This window comes from Mercenaria mercenaria, unplaced genomic scaffold, assembly GCF_021730395.1.
Source record: "Mercenaria mercenaria strain notata unplaced genomic scaffold, MADL_Memer_1 contig_1783, whole genome shotgun sequence".
Classification (NCBI taxonomy): Eukaryota; Metazoa; Mollusca; class Bivalvia; order Venerida; family Veneridae; genus Mercenaria; species Mercenaria mercenaria.
The window spans coordinates 78,807-91,123 of record NW_026459787.1 but is presented as its reverse complement, the minus strand read 5'-3'; the positions used below and the strand labels follow the sequence as shown (position 1 = coordinate 91,123).

General features: G+C 34.7%; 1 protein-coding gene across 1 annotated transcript; it reads left to right on the top strand.

The window, feature by feature from the left end:
• Positions 1-945: 945 nt before the first annotated feature.
• LOC128551868 (uncharacterized) lies at positions 946-12,109 on the top strand. Its single transcript, XM_053532795.1, has 6 exons — positions 946-1,169; positions 1,819-1,932; positions 2,117-2,185; positions 6,414-6,521; positions 8,244-8,337; positions 9,722-12,109. The coding sequence occupies exons 4-6, from the start codon at positions 6,464-6,466 to the stop codon at positions 10,386-10,388; spliced, it is 819 nt and encodes a 272-aa protein (XP_053388770.1). The 5' UTR covers positions 946-1,169; positions 1,819-1,932; positions 2,117-2,185; positions 6,414-6,463; the 3' UTR covers positions 10,389-12,109.
• The last annotated feature ends 208 nt before the right edge of the window (positions 12,110-12,317 follow it).

Below are 12,317 nucleotides of genomic sequence, written 5' to 3'. Positions count from 1 at the left end.
AATCTTTGTATACCACATGGTGCAGTTCTTTTCCTTTGATCTTACATCGCGATATACATGTACATGGTAATATTCTACACATGCGAAAATTATGCCAAAATCTGAAATTACTGCGCTGATATAGCAAACTGTTTTGTTACTGTAAAATCATTTAACTTCGTGGCCATGAAATTTTGTGGTTTTGGTCAAAACGGTAATTTTGTAGGGATATGAATTCGTGGATTTCAACTTTTGAACATAAAATGAATCGGAATTTTACTTGTTCTTTGGGATTAAATTTCGTGGATTAGCTCAATTACGAAATCCACGAAAATTAGTCCCCCACGAATATTAATGATTTCACAGGATATATCAGTACAGTTATTTTCAAGGGCAATACCAAAATAGACATTTAAGGCTACCAATAAAGAAATGTTGTTTCCGTGCGATGAAATAATTACAGGACAGACACTCGTGCATTATTGCATATAAAAGGTAAAAGTAAAGGTCTTGTTTATTATAGTGTCACCCCTACTGAAAGGGCCAGCCAATTTGGCTTATGAGACACCTTTATTGTGCGTACCAATTACCTCCCAACTCCTACCACTATGCCAGGTGCCAGGCGGATAGAAGTCGGTAACCATTCATTTAACTAGCTCGCGGCTCACGAACCGGCCATTTCGGAACGAGTCTCATGACAAACATCCCCCGGACGAACGATCCCCATGAGGCTCGAACCTTCGACCTCCCGATCCCGAGGCGGGCGCCTTAACCACTGAGCTACGGTGACCTATATCAAATACTTTGATTAATTTCTTCCAGGAAACTCATAATTGCACCCAACACCATGATATTTACGATAATGCACTCGTATCGGTCCTTTAACTATTACGTTTGCCAAGTAACTAAAATTGTCCAGACAATGGAACTTATGCATGTATAATAAATTTTATAAGAAACAATTATCGTCATTACGGTATCATTATATTTGCTTTATACGTTTATTTTGCTTGTAGGATATGACGATCTTCCTTCCCGTAATGCTAATAATTGGAGGGAGTCTGCAAATTTGTGTTTCGGTAATGAAGGCCATCCCTTAACTTACGCAAAATTGCAAACAGCAAGTGAAAGTATCAATACTCCTGTATGGACCAGTATTATCAGCAGTAGTGTGATATATACATACGCCGGTATTTTAACTCTAATTCTTTTCATTAAGTATAAGTAATGGTCTGGCAGAGCGTGTAAAATTGAATTAAGAAACAATTATCATGTGACTGGACTGTGTTATTTGGTCCTTCTACATGTTACACTTGCATATTCACACTAGACTGTATTGATAAATGCACATTTCGTGGCAACAAGATTATTTACGAATACATATATGTGATAATTAATTATTCAGTGGAAAAAGCCTTTTAATATTTAAGCGGAAAAAGTCATTGCTTATTTAATGCTTCAGCAGAAAGAGACATTTCTTATTTAATGTTTCATAAGATAATTCGCTTATCTAATTTCTCAGCGGAAAGAGACAATGCTTACTTAATGTCCCAACAGAAATAGGCATTATTTTTTAATGTTACAACAGAAAGAGGCATTTCGTATTGAATGTTTCGATGGAAAGAGACATATACTGAATAAGAAGGTATTGCTTATTTAATCAAATGTTTCAACAGAAAAGGGCATTTCTTTTTAATGTATCAAAAGAAAGAGGCATTGCTTTTTTAATTTTGTAGCGGAAAGTAGTACTGCTTTTTAAAGAAATTTATTAAATTAAGTATCTTTCGACAAACAAATTGTACCAATGAAGTATTTTTGTATCTATTTATGATTTTACAGAATACGACAAACGTCTAAGTAATATTCGATTTGGGTATCTGACAAAAAGTAAAGGGTCTCGCACATTTCTGAAATTCAAAGCAGCAACCGCACAGAGGGCACTTTGCAGAAACGGCAAGTATTTTCAGTACAATAAATAAATACATTTGATGTCTTTGTATTCCAGCTCTTAAGAATTCAATAACTTATTTGCTTTCACTTAAGATACGTTGACAATACATTTAAATCCGTAATAATTGGGTAGTCAAAAAGCGGATTAGTATATTTATGTGTTTTTATTTTTTCTTATTAACAACAGTTCCGACGGAATCACCAGAAACTTCAACAACAGTTTCAACACCAGGTAGACAGGTTTCTACAGACAATGGTAAATAACTTGTTAAGTCCAGTAAACATACGTTACCCTAGTGAAAGATTCTAATACAAGGAGAGTGTAAAACTCGATATGCTGTTTAAAACATTTTGATATCAAGCATGTCGATTTGATATTGAGAACTCACTTTTTTCGATATGCTGTTTAAAATATTTTGATATCAAGCATGTCGATTTGATATTGAGAACTCATTTGTTTTTGTATCACATCAGATGAGTTTGACGCTACGTCTTTATGTTTCCTAAGAGTGTATGCAGCAATAATAAAGTGACTAAATGTTGCTTTTATTTTATAGGTCATGAGCATCTTTCACAATTGACACAGTTTAGGTAATATCTATCGAGATGTTTTCCTTTGGGATCCTGGTTTCTATTCATCTTATGTGTAATAAAGTCCCGCTTAAGCCGGCGCTAGGGGCGGGAGAGGTGTTGCACATTTCATTACCTCTCATGAACAAACCGAGTCTGCTATTATTCTTCTTGGTTGCATTATTTGCTTTCAAATGATCTTTTTACAGATTTTATTACTTATCACAACAGTAACTTTAAGTGCCATGTGGTGGCTGTAAAACGTTTTTCAAGCTTCTCCGTACTTGGATTCAGTGTTGTCATATTGTCTGGTCCTTTGGTTTAAACAATATTTATTTAACATAATTGCATTTGTTACAATGTTACATATATCAGCTTATAGGATTGGGTAGGAAGCTTACAGCTTTTTTTTAGAAACTCTCTCCTTCTGGTCCTTTGGGATCGTGGAGTCCATCTAACATATGTATCATAGAGTTCCGCTTAAGCCGGTGCTAGAGGGTGTGAGAGGAATTGCACATTCATTACCTCTCATTAACAGACTCAATGAAACCGAGTCTGCTATTATTCTTCTTGGTTGCATTCTTTGCTTCCAAAGGATCTTTTACAGCTTTTAATAAATGCAAAACAGTTCAGCCTCTACAACGTATCGCAGCCGCTACCGCTTAGCCAAGTGTGTTCTGCGAGGAAATCATCAGTCATTTCCATACAGATGCATTTCGTCAGATAAAATCAAGTAGTCCAAGACAAATCAAATATATCAATTCATTTCAAATGTTTTAACTTACCAGATGGAGCATTTTGATTGGTTAATCCTGTTTGAACACGTCATTTTGTCATTAGAGACGCATTTTTCATTCATAGTTCCAACAATTGATGTTTGTGGCCCTGGATTTTGGACAAGCATGCAAATATCTACATCAATTTACGTACTTGTTGCGGACAGTTTGGTCATTCCTAAACTTAAATAATACCCCTTCCCAATCCACAACTTCAATTCACCCAAGCATGTATGCAGTATGATTATGTATATCCGGGATAAAACAAAGTTGTTTAATAAGATTCACTGCTGGGGACATTTATGTTTTGGATAAAAAAAAACAGGTACTGGTACTGATGATAAACCCGGACAGATGATAAAGTCGACCACCTTGGAAATATTCGATTGCAATCGGTTATTTATAAAATTGAACACACCATCTAATAGTTTCCACTTACAACACCAACTGGTGTAAACAAAAACAAAATTAGTAAATATTCTGTATAAATAAATGACTTACATAAATTTGTATATAAAATATTTATCCAAAATTACTGGGGAAGAGGGTGTTTTATGGTGCATGCTCACTGTCGAAACATGAAGGACTGACATTTGGTAACTTTTCATTACTTGATCAGGAATGACTGTTGCAGCTTTTTGGGGAAAGTTTCAACATAATAATACCAAGAAAATTTTGTAAATGACAAAATGTTCGAATTTATCATCAGTCAACATTCATACAATCCCCTTTTTACATACCCCTTTCCGGGCCTCACTTCGTGTGAGTTTGTTTACTAAATATAAATTTGAATTATGTAAAGTTTTCAGCAAAGGTTAAGCTTTATTTTGATACCGACCGTTGATTACAATTTGCAGAAATAAAAAAGGTACAGGTAGAAAACCTCATTTTTTGTTCGGGTTTATCATCAGTACCAGTATAAATAAATATGAGACATTTATAAAAGTCCAAGCGCGACTTGCAGTCCTTGAAATTCCGTTTATTTCATACAAATAATGAATTTAAAGAGATTTTGCCTAGCACTTAGTTTAGGACGGAACAAGCTGAATATTCAAATTGGCTAATCTCTACTTTTGATGAAAAGGGATATTTGCTTTACATTGCAATAAATATACACACTTCAGCTGCAGTTTGTGGGTAAATGATTAGTAAACAACTAAAGTGTGCAGAGTACATGCCAGTTAGTAAAAGTAAAAAGCAGAGTAAAAATGATATTACAGAGCGAAAGATAAAAATGATGTGATAGAACGAAAACTTTGCTCCAGCTGTTAGGTACACAGCTTAGAAATTGAGACACGCAACACAGCTTGTGCTTTTTAGGTTACAACTTTATCACGCATTTAAGCTGTAGCTGTGGAGCTTTACAGGTCGCTCAACACGATAAAAATGAAAATGTTGCAGGCTCGGTTAAATTGAGCCTGTTCATGTTCGGTAATGGAAATGCATGCCTACCGTCTACGCCCTCTAACCCCAGGTTGTACATGATACTAGTACCAAAAACAATTTAGAGACATCCGCAGATGTATTAGTACCATTGTGCATATAGAACCTTCAATGATACACTGGTGTGTAATTCAATGAAAAGCTGCGTACGGTCCCCAGTTAAAATAAAAGGCTTTCCCTAAGCGAGAAAACAATGGGCAGAACTAAACAATCTGGAATTGAGAAAGGGGATCTGAGGTTATGGAGCCTGCATATCACAGAAACTGTCAAAAGTCACCAGTTTTGAAACTGAATGCGTTAGGTTGCACTGTTTGAACTTACGAATGCAAAACATCTCTTTACATAAGCGATAAAAGTAACAAGTAACGTTATTTATTGTCATATATGTAAATTCAGTTATATGAATATTATGATATTTTTAAACATAATGCGTAGTAACAACTAAAGAATAGAATTATTGTTTCATGAAGTTTGTAATACCAAATGTTATGACTATTCCTCCGTTTAGAGTCGTTTGAACAAACATACTGAATATCACATTTTTGAACAATGAAAAACTTCTTTTGTGTTGTAGAATTCACGAGAAGATCGGTGGTTCTACCCATATAATAATCGGACGGACACTTAGGGTCTTCCTGTACCATGATAAGCTGGAAAGATGCCACCTGACCTAAAATAGTGTCGATGTGATGTTTAACCAAACAAAATCATTATCGTTTATGCTTACAAAAGTGGCACATCCAGTAATGTGTGTTTCACTCTGGATGGTTGGGCAATAAAAAAAACGAATAGCTGGAAACATCATTTTTGCCACTGACATTGCTTATTTCTGAATTAAAACAGTTTTAAGAATTTAACAGAAAATCTTAGTATTGGAATATAAAATACGAGTTTAATTTCTTACGCATTTAAGAGCCTAACAAAAATTGAAGAGGATAGAATTTAATAAAGAAATATCCCAAGTGCCTGAGGCGGGATTGAACCATGGTCGCACAGGTAGAAGACCAATGCTCTAATCAGTGAGCCAAAGAGTCGACTCCCTGACGCATTTGTCAGAAATTGGTTTTAAACGTGAGGCTATACGCTAGCGACCGTAACAGCTTTAACTTTAATGCAAGCTATATAAAGTCTAACATGATGTTATCATATCCAAATAATACTGAAATAAATAGTTTCTGACTGACGAACATAATGTGGACTTATTTCAGGCTAAAACCTATTAGAATACATAATTTCTACATTGTTTTTTGACAAGAATTCAAGTAATCATATGATATTTTCTCTGTAAGAAAGCTGATGCCAACCATTAAAACAGAAATACCTGAAATGAAGACACATAAGAAATAGCTGCCTTATTACGTAATGGAAATGAAACTTGATGTCACAATAATGCGACTAATTCCATGTGGAACTGTACTAGTAAAGAAAGACGGAACAATGATAAATATCCAATAATATCAACCTAGTTTGTACCGTTAAACATAGATACGTTGTATATGATATTAAATGTCTACAGTTAATAAAGTGGAACTACTTCTTCAAAATACAAAGCTGTACTGTTCTAACCGCTATTCGTATTTTATACATCGATACATATCCAAATATCTTTTTCTTTATCCAGATTTAGTATTATAGGCATACTTTGTTTTCTCTATTTGACATTAGTATGCAAATCATTACTCTCCTGTTTTGTAGATTTCAGTACTGCAGCACCGGAAACGGAGACTACAACACCACCGCCAGACATGTCCACTGATCCTGGATTCATTGACACGAATGAGGAACAAAGTGCAGACAAGCCAGGTCAGACTCTGTTCTTTCTGTTAAATACGAAAACCATCACGATATAAACAATAATTTAAACTTTATTTTACTGACGTTCAGCGAAGACGTACATTCATTCTTTTGCATAGTCATCAAAATATGAATATTTACAAACCCATAATATCGAATCCAAGATGCATGAAGTTCCCCGAAAAATATTTAAAACAGATAATAGGGAATAACAATATTTCTAGTGGTCATTAAACAGCAAACATCAAACATAGTTTTGGAATTAAACCCGATTTGTTGCATTGTTTTAACCTATGATTCCAAAACATCTTCCAGCATAAGCGATTAAAATAGGGGAAAAAATGGAACATCCACAGGTCGCTCATCACGACAAAAATGAAAATGTTGCAGGCTCGGTTAAATTGAGCCTGTACATGTTTTGTAATGGAAATACATGCTACCGTCTACGCCCTCTAGCCCCGGGTTGAGGTGAACTCAACATCTACACATGTTACAACTATCAAACACTATTTAGAGACATCCATAGGTGTTGCTAATAGAACCTTCAGAGATACACAGGTGTGTAATCCACGGAAAGCGGCGTATGGTCCGCAGTTGCCCTAAACAGGAAAACAATGGTCTGAACTAAACAAACTGGAATTTAGAAAAAGAGTTCAGAGGTTATGGAGCCTGCATATCACAGAAATTGTCAAAAGCCCCCAATTTTAAAAGTTTTGAAACTGAACGCGTTAGGTTGCATTGTTTAAACCTATGAATCCAAAACATCTCTTTACATAAGCGATTAAAGTAAGCAGTAAAATTATCTACTGGCATAAATGTAAACTCAGTTTTATAAATATTATGATCTTTTTAATGCGTAGTAACATTTGAAGAATAGAGTTGTTTCATGAAGTTTCTAATACTAAATGTTATGATCATTCCTCCGTATAGAGTCAATTATATTAGTATGACCAAACCGAATATCATAATTTTACAATTAAAAAGATAAACTTTTATAGACTGTACATCACTAAACGCACCAATTAAAACACGGTTGAACGAATAGATTTACACATCATCTTCGCTACTGACACTGCTTATTTCTGAATAAAAACAGTTTTAAGAATTTAGCAGAAAATCTTAATATTGGAATATAAAGTACGAGTTTACTTTAACTTTATGACAGCTATTTTAAAGTTATTATATCAAAATAATGCTGAAGTTAGTAAGTTTCTGAATGACGAACATAACGTTGATTTATTTCAGGCTAATACCAATTAGAATACATAGTTTCTGCTGTGTTATTTGCCACTATTTAAAATAGCCGCAGGTAGGCCGATGATACAGAGGTCCGGGATTCGAATCCCGGTCCAGGCACTGGAAATTTATGAGATGCTCTTGAGTGTCTCCCACCTAACTAGAGGTCTGTACTGGTTCTTCCCAGGAAAGACGGCTTCGCGTGTATCGGTGTTATACACGGGGCACGTTAAAGAACCAGACTGTCTATTCGCAAAGAGCTAGGCTAAGTTAGCCGGACACGTCTGTATCTAAAACGTTCTCTCTGTCTGTTCTGGGGGCTTTATCTCACTCTTTCCCTCTGGTCAGATCGCTTTGTGTCTGTACTAGTAGAGGGTGAATTTCGCGCCCTGTGTGGCTCTTTCTGCTATATGTAAAGCGCCTTTTGAACGTGTTTATCAATGAAAAGGGTGCTATATAAATCTTATATAATAATAATAATAATTTTCTTTGTAGATTCAGATGTATGGCCTATCATCGGCGCTTCAGTGGGCTCTGTCTTACTTGTTTTTGGTGTAGTTGTTTGTGCCGTAATGATCCTTAAAAGACGGTACGTACGTTCTAAATGTCACAATATTTTCATGAATGTGTGTTTTGTGTAAAATGTAGACAGGAGTGTCAGGCAATATCTGCTCTATTTTAAGAATTGCATGTTACTACACTGATGTATGATAAACAATGATAACATATAAATTTTATATTTAACAATGTCTAAAATAGAGAAATTACTGAAAAGAAAACCTATTTTTGTCGATATGCAATTATTTTGATATCTATATATGAAACGGATGATTAGGATTTTCCTTACAATTGATAATTTATATTTTGAAACAGTGTTTTAGAGATAGTACCTAAGTTTTTCAAATCATAGGTTTGAAGTTAAAAAGCTTTGAAATGAAGAAAAATGTCCATATATTTCTCAAAAAAAACCCCCAGAAATATAGACAATATTTTAACCGGAAGTATGGAGTTATGAGCATTTAATATTTTCATGTTAAAACAATTTGTGGTCAAGGAAATGTAACTCTTCTCGAACATGGAGAGCATAAATATCAAAGGGACATAATATAGTGAATATTTACTAATTGGGTGCATTTGATTTAACGTTCAACTTTAATCTGGATTGCTAAATAATGATCCATGATACTGTGTGCTAAAAAATTAGAACATCTGGAACAGTCTATTAACAGCAAAACTATGCTTTAGCATGATGCAAATAGTGAAGCTCTAACTGGGACTCGAACCCAGGACCTCTCACACCTAAGGCAGACACTCTACCACTTCTCTATAACAGCAGCAGCTAATAGCTATGCAGTTTAATTGCCTGGATTACATTGCGTGAACTGGAACAATAATCGGTGACTCCGAATTATCGGCGTATTCGCTTTGTTACCTAACATAACGGCAATTTTCGTGTCAAGAAAAAATATAATCTAATGCTGCCAACGTCATAATCGGTCAAATTTGCCCAAATTTCTCTGACGTGTTATTAAGAGTATGAACTTACTAACTGGTAGTACCAGTGAAATAAAACTTACACTGAATCTTTTATATTTGCCCTTTTAGCAGCTGTCTAACGGAAAAGACCGTGAGCTTTGTCCAAATATAAGTAATTATTTTACCAGTTTTGAGAGGATTTCAACTGATGGGAAAGTACAGTTACAAACTAAATACCTTTCTGCAACACATGGAGTCATTAGCATTCACTGTCAATCAGTATTATGAATGAGATCGAGTGTCATTAATACATTTCAAAGATTATAGACGGAGTCTTTTATTTACATTTTTATCGTAACCGGTGCATTTGTAAAAATCACTTTAGTTTGAAAAATCAAAGTATACAAAGAGCTATGGTACGGTCTCTAAGTGTTTGCTTTGTAAAGTATCGAAGTGTCTGTCTATATTATATTACGAAGTATTTTGTTTCGTTTCAGAAATAGGTGTAAATGTGCACACAAACGTACAAATTCACATGACACTTCTTCAAATTGTCACATGACACAAGAAAACTATTTACATGACCATGCTGTTGACATAACAAAGACTGACACCACATACGACACGACATGCTCTACTAAGAAAAATAAAGAAGTTGAAACCGGAAATATCTATAACAAGTTGGATACAGATATCAATGCAACGTACGACCATGCATACAATAAAAGAAAAAACGTTGCTATCAAAGCGGAAGAAGTCACTTACGATACTGCTGAAATGGAAGCTTTGGTGACCAAAGCTGATAACAAACCAGATAGATTTGGTGACACAGATGAAGATGCCTACAATCATATAAACGGTGAACAACTGAAAACCTGCAAAACAGATAATGTATACGGTATATCGAGCATTTTGGGAAACGGCGCTCGGGAACAAGGTACAAGTAATATAAAAGATACCCACTCTGAAGGAGACACTTATAGTCATATAAATAATGCATCACGCAAATGTAGCAGACCGGATAATGTTTATGGCGTTCCTAACAAATTACATACTTCAAGCGGCGAAACAAAACACCAAGAAGGAGATTATGATGTTTCTGACAAAGATATACAAGTGTTAAATACGGACAACGAGTACTCAAAAATTGGAACACTATCTTAACAAACTAGAACTGTTTCCAGAGAGTCTTCCACCTATTACTATTAAGATATCATATTTGAAAACTCAAGACCTTTTTAGTAAATTTATTTTTATGTGGATGCATTTGTAAAGCTATATGACTCAGTCGTAAAATAATTATATCACATTCTAAAACAACATTAGATTGGGAGTATGTGGAAATAAACTAAGAAATTATAGAACCAGTTGTGTACAGAATATGTATATAGTATTTAAGTCAAAATATGGCTTAGGATGAGTTTTATGATTTATCTTTCTGCCCATTGTATGATGAAATAAGTTATGATTTGTAAGGAAAACGTAACTTTTTGATAGTCATTGGTGCCGAAATTTCTGTATTTTATATACACGTTGTAGTTCCTGATACATTTTTGACGTTGATTTAGTTATAAATAATCTATTTAGTGTAAATGAAATAGCAATTATCATGAAAATGTCATATATAAATACATCTTCTGACTCACATCATGTTGCATCGGTTTTCATTGGTCTGTCTTAAAGTAATTGATTCGGAAGTAAAGTCTAAGGTATCCAGGTATAATGTAAAATACACGAATAATTAATATTTAGTAGATTTGCATTACATTAGTATTGCAATATTGCGTATGATTTTATTTTAAATTGGCTCTAAATTGTATCTCTGCGGTCCAGTTTTTAGTATGGGGTATGTAGTGTGTAATGCTATGGATGATATGACCCGCCTGGTGATGGGATCTTCCGCTTGTGTTTATTGTGACCATGGCCCCTCCTCCATCCCCACCTCTCACCCCTGTCACGACAAATAGGGCTGATCTGTCAGGGTTTAGGATTGTGTTTGCACGGATGATCTTGGCACGTAGGTCTTATTTTGAAATGGCATGTGGGGGATTTGTGTTTGTAGTTTCGGATACTGTAGTTCGGTTCGTATAGGTGTTGCAGGGGTCTTTATTTTTAGATAATTGTTTTAGTTTCAATTAACGACAGAGTATTTTAATCAGCAGTGATCATTAATCTCATGTAAATAATTTATGAGTTGCCAAATGCAGCACTGTGTTTTAGTGTGTATTATAAATGGCTGTATTATGAATCAGAACAAAGATTATAAAAGTTTGTGTTTTAAGAAAAGTAACGCAATCCACGGGAGCTTGATTATATTGTAACAAACCGCCCGCTTAGTACATTTGGGAGAGCGCAGATGTAGGGATCGCTGAGTTGTGAGTTCGATCCTCGGGTAAGGAGCATGTTCCCCGTGACGATTTGATAAAGCTTAAGACATTCTGTCCGAAATCATTCGTCCTCCCCTCTGATTCATGTTGGGAAGCTGACAGTAACTTGTAGAGAATAGTTTTGTACAAGTGCAGAATCCAGGAACACTGGTCGCAAAATGGCGTTAAATCCAAAACAAACAAATCTACCGGAATATATTTATGATTTAGAAGGCCCGTTTTCTAATTCTGAATGAGAAAGTAATTTTATGTTCAGACGCAGTGTTTGTATTTTTGTTGTGCATTTTACATGTATATAAATCATTAGAATTGCAGAAGCACATGTATTACACAAAAGAATGAGTTGAAAGTGAAAAGATCTCCTTTTTCATATGATATTGGTTTCGGTCAATGCCCCTCAGGTCAGGTAACTAACGGGATACTTAGAAATAAGAACTTTTATGGATGCTAGAGACACTTGTAGTATTGATCATTTTATGAAATAAATATTATATTCAATTTGTGTATCTTTATATTTAATCAGTAAGAACTACTAATCTTTTTAATTGAAAATCCAATCAACGAAAATGGCAAAAGCGTACCTTAAATTTCAAAATAACACAAGAAACGCAGTTGTATATTCCAAAACATATTAGGTACGAGTTGTGTTTATGATCTGTGACGTTTTTTTTTTTGTTTTTTTTTTTCAGCTTCGAATGTAACCATT